Below are 10,371 nucleotides of genomic sequence, written 5' to 3'. Positions count from 1 at the left end.
GATTGCTTAGTGTTTTGATAAAATGGGATAACATTCCCTCTTTATTCATGAACTAGGTTGGGTAGAATGAAATCTAACATGCTTGCTCAATCGGGTTTACTCAGTTGAGCGCCGGTCGTGCTCCTCGGATTTTGGGGCATGACAGAATAACAAGTTACAAAGCAACTCTGATGAACAATGAATAAAATAGCTAGAGAACAAAGTGTAGTGTATTTTCTTATCAGTCAAAAAACGTGTCTTACAAATGAATGGGCTCCCCTTTATATTATAGGGGAGTCCTAAATAAGGTACACTTCTAATTACAGTAAGAAATCATATTTGACAGCTGTCTAACCGCCAAGGGTCAATCCATTCCGCAATTTCCGTTGTGATCTTCGGGGCGTTGCGGGTATCCCGCTCTTTCTGTTATTGAATCATAATGGTATTATCTCGAGGTATGCCTTCTTTCAACCTTGGCAAATGATTTCGACCTCGACCTCGATATTGGAAAGGAACCTCGACCCCGAGCTCGGCGTTCTGGCCTCTCGATGTGGTATCACCTTTTCCACCAAAGAACGAAATCGGGTAGCCCCAATTTTCACTGTATACAGATAATCCGCTCATTTCCTAGAATAAAATGATAAGAAATGACTTGAACCTTTATTTTCTGGAGACCCTGATGGTGACGTCATCCCAGTGACATAAGCACTCGAGGTGACCGAAACGTCCCGTCAGTTTGTTTCCCCAAAACATTAAATGCTTGCCAGTGGCGGTCGGCCACTAGTGCCGCCAAACCGTCACCGTATGCCTATAAATGCAGAGCTTTTTATTTGAATAAAAAGCTTTGCTTCCACCTTCAAACTTTTCTGATCTCTTCCTCTCTTCATATCTCCCTTTCACTACCTGTTGATCCAACCCTTTCAGCGCAAAAAAATATCAAACTCCACCTCTTTCCGCTTTCTCTAACCTGAATCAATGGCAAATGCCTCCAAAACCGTTCCTCGAAGGGAGAAAGCTTCCTCCTCTTCTTCCTGGCTGGCCGGTGATAAAGCGCCGACCCTTCATGAGATTTTCCCCGGCCCCTATGTCACAAAGAATGACTTCAAAGTCGAGAATATCCTCCTGATCCCTGGCCGATGTGAGCACGTATCGAGATATATTTGCTCGATAACGGAGAAAAACCTTGAGGCCATGAAGAGAGATTATGGATGGGGGGACGAGGTTGTGGTACAGATCCCCGCCCCCGAGGAGAGTATCACCACTCATGTGGAGGGGTTCCTAAGTGTCTACACTTACTTCTTCACACTAGGTCCCACTGATCTAGTTGTCATCAATTTTTGCAAGAGGTACCAAGTCACCCTTGGCCAGATCTATCCTTCTTTCTAGCGCATAGTGATCATGCTCCATTTCTTTTCCAGCAAGGTTGAGGGGCTGGAGTTCACCCTCAACCATCTCATTCGACTATATCTACCTTAGCTTTTCTGAGGGTTGATCAAGCTCCAGCACTAGGCAACCAAGGCCTTTTTTGCTAGCAACGACGAGGATAAAGACCAGGGTTGGATGAGCCGGTTCGTGCGAGTGAGGACCTGTGTCATCATCCCAGTGGAGAAGATGCCGTTCCCCGAGAAGTGGAACCCCAAACGTAAGTGAAGTTTTTTACTCATTAACCTTCGTACTCCGTTTTTGAATTATGCGATGCCTTCATCTATCTTGCAGCGGTCGCTTGGATGCCCCATGCGGTTACCGACCTCGAAGACTGGGTCTAGAGACTAGCCTCGACTCCTCGTATAACGAACACCACTGACGTGACCTGGCGAGGGGAAGGTGGGAGTCCAAACACCATGGTAAGTTCATCTTATAAGCTGTTGATGCTTTCCTCTTTATCGGAGATGTCTCTTTACTCATACTTGATTCTCCTTCATCCAGGCATTGGAGATATCTCTGAAATGAGGTCGGCCCTGCCTAGGGAAGTGACTGAGTCCCCGATTCCAAAATCGGAGAAAGATAATAAGAGGAAAAGGGTCTCGAAACCCGAAGACCCCCAAGATAAAAAATCTCCAACTCAAAGACGTAGGAGAAACATCATTCCTGTGGATATAGACTCGGTCCACCAGCTGAATGAAGAAGAAGAAGATCAGGGTGAAGATTCGGCGCTGGTGGTTCAAGCTCGGAAGCCAGTTAAAGTTGCTCAGCCCTCCGAGCCGGAGACCCTGCTTCATGATGAAGAGGCTTCGATGAAAGATGCGATCAAAACCCCTGAATCTCTTGAGGTCGAGATTGTTCCTTGGTCATCAACAAGCACACCGGAGGGGGCAGGTTCCGAGATCCCCAGGGCTGAACAGAGAGCCCCGAGTGATCTGCTTGAGGCCATGACAATAGGTCACTCTCCCTCTCTACCGGCTTATTCTGAGGAGGCCATAAGGGAGGCTCAGGCTCTGCAGATGCCTGACTTAGGCGGAGTCCCCATTGAAGAGGATCCCTTCCGGGATTGCTTTACCAGGGTCGATGACACCGCCGATCTCAACAACGCATCTGCCCTTTTTGAAGAAGCTCAACGCCTTTTATCTCGACTAAGCATTAATTCCTCTCATTGCAATTTTCTTTTTCTCCTTCTCCCTTTACCTTAACTTGTATCTTTCTTTCTGTGTAGGCTTTCACCAAGTTTAGGGCTGACCTGAGCCAATGCGAGACCAAGCTCTGGAAGGCCTCGGACGAAAAGAATGCTTTGAATCTCCTTTGCAGTCAAAAGGAGGAGGAGCTCAAGGACCTTCGGGTAGACTTGGCCAAGGCTCGTAAGGATAAGGACGTACTAGACAAGAAGGTAACTGTCACTTTGGAAGAGTATGGTCTACTCGACCCAACTGTGGAGGCTAATACTTCAATGTCTCAGCTACAACAAAAACTAGAGAGGATCGAGCTGCTTCGAGGGGAGGTCGATCAGATCAAGGCCGACTACGATCGATGGAAGGAGAATATGGATCCCCTTGCTGCGGAGAAAGAGGCTGCTTTGGCCAAACTGGCATCGGCCGAGGCCCAACTTCAGGGAGCTAAAGAGAAAAGTTTGGCCCAGGCCAAAAGGATCGACGAGCTCGAGGTCAAGCTTGCTGAGGCCAAGGCAGAGGTTGGGGAGACGAAAAGCATGACTGACAAAACCATTGTTGTATATTTGGCCGATGCCGAGGCTGCTCAAACGCAGCTAAGGGAAGCCTCCGACCAAGAGCAGCGGAGCAATGATTTGGCCAAGTGCCAATCTCGGAGGAAGACCCTCAAGGAAATACACGCTCGAGGTTACAACCTTTCTGAAGAGATAACTTAAGCAAAGGCACTTGAGGCTGATGCCAGATTTCTCGTCTCCTCCGATGATGATGATGATAATGAAGGCAGCCAAGGAGGGTCTGAAAATGACGAGGGGTCCGAAGGAGAAGCCACTCCCGAGGGAGAAATCAGCCCCGAGCATAGTTAGGATTTTTTGGTAAGACCTCTGTTGGTCTCTTGTACATATCTTTTTTTAAATATATAAAAGGAAGTTTCTCTTGAATGCTTTCCCGATCTTTGTAAATATTTTTTTTGCCTTGTAAAATTTTAGCACAATCTTATGCTTGCTTTGAACGGTGTATTTGAGACTTTGTCTTGGGTGGCTTCCTCGAAGTTACCATGGTCGAGTTTGAGTAAGGTTCAAACTTCAAGGCATAGACCCTTAAGGGTGTGTGTCGGATAACGGTGAGTCCCCGAGCCATAATCAAGTTATTATTTATTTGGTCTTGGGATAATCGAACCCTTGGGTTCAGATTGAGTGAGAATAAGATCTCGAACTCTAAGTGTATTGGCCCTTAGGCTCTTTCAGATCAGACGGTTATGGCCTCTTAAAGATGGCTATTATTCCCCTCTTTTGGCTTAAAATACTTAATAATTTTTTATGCCTTAGCATGTTGTTTACCGTGAAAATGGTAATAACAATTAAATTTGGTCATGGGACTCTAAAAATACGTGATCTATTTTTATGAGAGTTTCTTAAGTAGTTGATTCTATGTATGTGAGACTTAGAAACGAAATGAGAGATAAGGATAGGGCAATAATCAAACCGTTAGGCCAACTATCGGGGCCTCGAGCTTGTCGATTCGGGGCCTCGAGGTCGATTTCGGAGCCTAACTGTGAGCTATCGAAGGCAGTCGAATGGTGACTAACAGTTATACTAAAATTAAGGGAGGCTCTTTGTGGCCAATGATGAGCAATAAATGATGAACAAATATGAAGATAATAAATGAAAGCAATAATATCAAGAGAGTATGTTAGAGAGAAAATAGAATGTTCTTGTATATTCCGTGTGGAGCAACTGAAGCAACATGCCTTTACAAGATGACAAGGGTCCCCTTTATATAGGAGGGGAATCCCAACATAGTACAAAATACATTAATTACAAAGATAAAGGGATGGGACAACTAGATAACACCCTGATCCAGGGCTAGGATAGTCCACTAGGCTCTGTCAGTCCTAGCCGTATACCTTGGGAACTCCCCACTCCTACCATAGCTGTGGTAGACATTATCCCCAGGTCGGGCGTCACGAACCTCGAAGGGGAAATTCGACCGTAGCCTTGAAGCCTCGAGGCTTCAAGATGATCTTCTAAGGTGCCTCGATAACGAGAAATCAGACCCTTTGATTTCACCGTACACAGATAGTCTCCGCGTTTCTTAGAGTGAAAGTGATAAGAAACAACCTTGAACCTTTGTCCCCTTCGATATTCTTGCGATGACGGCAGTCACAAGGTGCCAAAAGACGGTGCACACGCAGCCCTCGAAGGCCTCCGCATTGATTATGGCAGCTAGCTGCCCAATGCGCATGCAGGGCTTCTATAAATATTCCCCTCCTTGTTCTTCCCAACTCATTACATTTCCAAAACCCAAAAAAGGTTCCTTTTTCCTTCACCGTTGTTCTTTCCTAGGAACGCAACTCCCCTTTCTCTCCCAGAATTTTCTAGCAATGGCGAAAGCTTTCGCCTCTATTTCCTAGGAGCATGTGGCCTCATCCTCTTCTCTTTTATCTTAAGGTGAAGTGGCAATGCCTCCTCGTGCTGAGGAATGCATTCCAGGATCTTTTGCGATGACTTCTAATTTCAAGGTCGAGAGGCCTTCTACGAAGCCGAGGCGAAGTGAGGCCATGACTCAGTATGTTAGCTCGATAACAGACGTCGAAAGAGTGAAAATTGATTGTCGTTGGGGGACGCAGTGCTTGTGGAGATCCCTTCTTGGGAGGAGGATATTACGACACACAAAACAAGTTTTTTCAGTTCTTACACTTATCCGTTTACTCTAGGGCCGATGGGGCCATCTTCGCCCCCGATCAACCTCGTGATTCTTGACTTTTGACAACGAGGCCAGATTCATCCTTCATTCTGGCATGTTGTTTACATGATTAGGTACTACATGAACATGATCGGGGAGTTGCCCTTCACCCTTGATCATATGATCAGGATGTACAGCCCCTGTCTCTTCCGTGGGGCCTAATCAAACTCCGCCATTGCGCCCTGAGGGCCCTTTTTGCCTACACCGAGGAGCCCCGGAATGGAGGATAGATAAGCCACTTTGTCTGAGTAAGGACTTCTGACCTGATCCCGGTGGAAAAGATGCCGTTTCCCGAGAGGTGGAATGTGGAACGTAAGTAGACACATTATCTAGCATTCCCTCGCTTCTCTTTGAATATGTTCTTCCACACATTTAACTTTTCTTGCTAATGCAGCTGTAGCAATTTACCCTGGTGCAGTTCCGGACCTCCCGGGTTGGGTCGACCGCTTGGACTCGATTTGCCCGTATGCTGAGCGAGTGTGGCATGATATCCCAGGTCCGGTGGGAAGCTAAGGATCATGGTGAGCCTCTACCCTTGCTGTAGTCATCCTTTTAGACTTAAATCGCTACTGGCAGCGCACTCGTTCCCTGTGCTTACTTCTTGCATTTGTGTAGGTCTGGGGGAAGTCCCCTTGATGAAGGAGCATTACTCAGCGGGGAGGGTGATTTCGTACCCGATGAAGGGAAGAAGAGACAAAGGGATCCATTGGATAGGCCTTCTAAATCTAAGAAGATTAAGGCAGAAGAAGCTAAGGCCAACTCGGTAGCTTTAACCCCGAAAATGGCGGGAAACCCTCGAGTTGAGGGTGAGGAGGAAAATAGCTTCTTGACAACACCCGAGGGAGGGACAAACCTGGTCGATCTTAGGTCCGTGGAGATGGTGGTTTCCGAACCAAAGACTGATGTTGTTGCGGTCCCACTTCATGGCATAGAGACAACTGAGGGAGTATCGGGTTCTGCCCCTGAGCTGGTCGGTGGTCAGAGTTCCCCTCGTTCTGGGGTGCTTTCATCAGGTGGTTTAGAGGGGCCTAGTTCTGGGGCCTTGAATGGACAAGGAATGGTTTTGACTGACCTTGCCAATGCCGTGGTCATGATTGATTCTCCTCAGGGAATGACCCTACCTTCTAAAGGAGTGCAAGATGCCCTATACAAAGAATCTCCCGATGCGGGGATGCTTGTCAAAGGCGGATATGTGCTCGAAAGGCTTCCAACCGTTCTCGAGGGAGTCCCTGAGATCGATGCTTCACTCGTCTTTAGTGAGGTGAGCAGGCTTTGCGAGCAGGTAATTTTTGCGAGCCCTGTATGTTGCTCGGGCCTCGGTTGCCTTGACCTTTATCTCTCTAACTTGTCTTTTTTTGTGGCTTCAGGCCAAGGTGCTTTACAATCATACTTTCACCCAGTATCAGGTCGAGGTGACCCGTCTCGAGCGTGAGAAGGCTCTCCTTACTGAACAGGTTATCTAGTCCCCGTTTGTCATTATCTGAATGTTTTGCCAGATCCTAGTGTTTTAACGTCTTGGATCTGATTTGTTCAGTTTGAGAAAGAAGGTGCCCTACCGAGGGAGGAACTTCGGTCCAGGGACTCCGAAGTCTCTAAACTCAAATGTCGTGAGAGAGAGAGATAACTTCCAAGAGGGATGCCCTCCAGGAGAAGGTGACATTAGCTGGGCGTCAGTTTAGTGAGGCGAGGGAGGATAGTAACAAGTACAGAAGTCTTCATTTTGAGTTGGTGGCTGCATTATCCAGGATTAAAACTGAAGCCGAGATGCTTATAAAAATGAAGGCGGAGCCCCCAAAGGGGAAGAGGCCGTCAAAGAGGGGCCACTGAAGGACCCGTAGTTGTCAGGGCGCAACCTTTATCAAATATGTAGGTTCGATGGTAGATTAGGATTCTGTTCGGTTCTCTCTTTGTAAGGGTTTTTTCAAGACTTGTAAACATCTCCCTGGAGGTTATAAGAAGGCTTTTTATTTCCTATTCCTTCCTTCCTTTTTGTTTTTCGGAAATACTATATGATGTACTTTGACTTTCGACCCAAGGTCCCAAACTTCGGGTTAGACCCTCGGGCTTCACTATCATCGAGAGACTTGGAGTTTATGTATCCAGTCGGTATGACCTTTGATCTTAGCACTGGTGGCAGTGACTCATATGCACTGGGTCGGTTCCCCCTTTTAGAGTAAGCTGGCATTTGAGTTCTTGTGCTATTGCTTTCAGGCATTTTTATCAGATTGAGCTTAGTCTTCAATTCGGATTTCGACTCGAGTTCATCTGACCCTAAAGTTTTTAGAATTTTGAGCTGGCCTTTAGGCTCTTATGCGTTGGGTTGGAGCGACCTTATGTGTGGGCTAGAGACTATGGATATTACACCTTGGGTCGAAGTGATCTTTTATGCAGGCTGGCACAATGGCTCTAACGCCTTGTGTCGAAGCGACCTTTTATGCGGGCTGGCAACAATGGCTCTTACGCCTCGGGTCTGAGCGACCTTTTATGTGGGTTTCCCTGGGACTCATTAGGATGGCGACAATGGCTCTTACGCTTTGCTCTTAGGCATATTTAGTTAACTATTTTGGGTTCGGTCTCTGAGTCGGGTTTCGACTCAAGCTCATTCGACCCTTAAGTTTTGTATTTGTGTGAGCTGGCGACAGTGGCTCTTACGCCTTGGGTCGAAGTGACCTTTTATATGTTTGGCCTTGAGGCTCATTAGGCTGGCGACAATGGCTCTTACGCGTTTGGTCGATGCAACCATTTATGTGGGCTTTATTTTTCCCTCAATAAGGATTTTGAAATAGTGTTTGCCTGACTCTTCGACGGCTTAATAAAAACCTCAATTGTAAGTCATTATATGGAGATGATTGAGAACCAAGAGAGGTTTGGCTCGGAGGCTGAGTATCTCGAAGCTGATGTTTAGGAGCTAATATGGTCGAAGCTCTCTTGCCTGTATCGAGGGTAGCCTGTTTAACCAGTTCTTTTCGAAGTAGATTCGAAGTAGTTGAAGACATGTGATTTTGCAGCGACGGTCGGGCATCCTTGAGTTGCGTTAGTTTTGCTGGTACAGCCTTGTGACCGGAGTCATTTGTGTTCGGTCGGAGCCTTTGAATCCCGAGTAAAGTAGTTTCGGCATCTATATCGTGGGTATGCCTTTTTAGGCGTCTTACAAGTTTGATATATAGCCGAAACTTTGAGATCAGGTTTATGTCTTTTACAAACCTTTGAGGTCTTACAGTTTTGGATACTTGGTACAAGTACTGTTCATGCCTTGCTCGAGGTCTTACAGATGTAGTTGCTTCCTTATGTAGGTCTTACGAGACCGAGTCTGCCCGCTCGGGGTCTTATGGCCTCGGGTTTTGATAAGTCGATGGAGGTGGCGCTTGATGATAGTCTTCGAGTCGTCGAGGGTTTCTTGACTGGGGAGCCATTATTTGCAAACTTGGTATTGCCTCATTGAGGTCTTACGATTTTGGCTATTCTGACCCTGAGGTCATGCAATTTTTGAGATCTCGGAGTCAGTCTCCGAGTGTTCGTGACACCTTCGATTTTTGAGATGTTTTATGATCTTGATGTTGCCTCTTTGAGGGCTTACAAATTTGAAGTTTTTACCCGGGGGTCGTTTCTTTGCCGAATTGTTAATGCCAGTCTCCGAGTGTTCGGGACATTTTTGACAGAGGAGTCCTCTTTGCTAAAACGTCGAGTTTCTTTTGAAGCGTGAAATGCTTTGATGAAAAGTGTTCTTCGATTACCTGGTACAAGTATACATGTGTTTTGCCGTTAGAAGCTTGGTTGCTCTATATGGGCATGGTTCGATCGACCGTTTGGCCCGGTACATTACTTTTCCTATCGAGGTCCCATTTGGGGTGTCCTGGCTTTCCCGAGTAGGTGACCTTTCATGGGGAGCCCCCCAGTACTCGAGGTGGATTGTAAAAGAAATCTTGAATACTTGTTGAGTCTCCTTTAGGTGTCGTATGGCCGTTGCCTCGTTAAAAATATTACCAGTAAAACCCTTCTAGGGACAAAATCCGGTCGAAGGAAAAGAGTGCAACAGGTGCTCGAGGATGTTCTCGGAATTTTCCATCGCATGCCCTAGCAATAATATCGTTTTAGCATTAATACGTTCCAGTTGCTTGGAAGTTGTTCTCCCTCCATGGTACCGAGCTTGTAAGACCCTTTGCTGACTACTCCGAGGACGCGGTACGGTCCTTCCCAATTTTGGCATAGCTTTCCTTCATTAGGTTTTCGGGTGTTAAGGGTGACTTTCTTTAGAACCAAGTCCCTGACTCCGAAATGCCGGAGGTTTATTATCCTGTTATAATATCTTTCGGTCCTTTGCTTTTGGGAGACAATCCAGACCAGCGAGGCTTCCCATTTTTCATCTAGTAGTTCGAGGGCCGTTGTAATGGCCTCGTTGTTCGAGCTTTCAGTGGTGTGTTGGAATCTGGCGCTTGGTTCCCCGACCTCTACTAGTATCAAAGCCTCAGTGCCGTATACTAGAGAGAAAGGTGTTTCCCCTGTGCTTGATTTTGAAGTTGTTCGGTATGCCCACAGCACTTCGGGCAACATTTCTCTCCACTTTCCCTTGGCGCTTTCTAGCTTCTTTTTTAAGTTCTGGATGATGGTTTTATTTGTGGACTCGGCTTGGCCGTTTGCACACGGGTGGTAAGGCGTCGATAGTATTCTTTTGATTTTGTGATCCTCAAGGAATTGTGTTACCTTGCTCCCGACAAACTGCCTCCCGTTATCGCATGTTATCTCGGAAGGAATCCCGAATCGGCACATAATGTGTTCCCAGATGAAGTTAGTGACTTCCTTTTCTCTTACTTTCTGGAAGGCATGCGCTTCCACCCATTTTGAGAAATAGTCAGTCATAAATAAAATGAATTTAGCTTTACCTGGTGCCGTTGGCAGGGATGTCTATCCCCCATTTCATGAATGGCCACTGCGATAAGACCAAATGTAGTTGTTCGCCGGGTTGATGAATCATAGGGGCAAATCTCTGTCATTTATCGCATTTTCGGACGAATTCCTTAGTATCTTTTTCCATGTTGTCTCACTAGTAGCC

General features: G+C 46.5%; 1 protein-coding gene across 1 annotated transcript; it reads left to right on the top strand.

Annotated features, from left to right (window-relative positions):
- Positions 1 to 1,820: 1,820 nt before the first annotated feature.
- On the top strand, positions 1,821 to 3,295 carry LOC138881433 (uncharacterized). Its single transcript, XM_070161658.1, has 2 exons — positions 1,821 to 2,480; positions 2,630 to 3,295. The coding sequence occupies exons 1-2, from the start codon at positions 1,821 to 1,823 to the stop codon at positions 3,293 to 3,295; spliced, it is 1,326 nt and encodes a 441-aa protein (XP_070017759.1).
- The last annotated feature ends 7,076 nt before the right edge of the window (positions 3,296 to 10,371 follow it).

The sequence above is a fragment of the Nicotiana sylvestris genome, chromosome 11 (genome assembly GCF_000393655.2).
Source record: "Nicotiana sylvestris chromosome 11, ASM39365v2, whole genome shotgun sequence".
Lineage (NCBI taxonomy): Eukaryota > Viridiplantae > Streptophyta > Magnoliopsida > Solanales > Solanaceae > Nicotiana > Nicotiana sylvestris.
Note: the sequence above shows the minus strand (reverse complement) of the source record. Positions and strands in the feature narration are given on the sequence as shown.

Excerpts from the sequence above, each read along its gene's own strand:
- LOC138881433 (XM_070161658.1), top strand. The coding sequence starts at position 1,821 with ATGGTAAGTTCATCTTATAAGCTGTTGATGCTTTCCTCTTTATCGGAG. Across the intron at positions 2,481-2,629 it reads TCCGGGATTGCTTTACCAGG|GCTTTCACCAAGTTTAGGGC; the intron begins GTCGATGACACC and ends CTTTCTGTGTAG.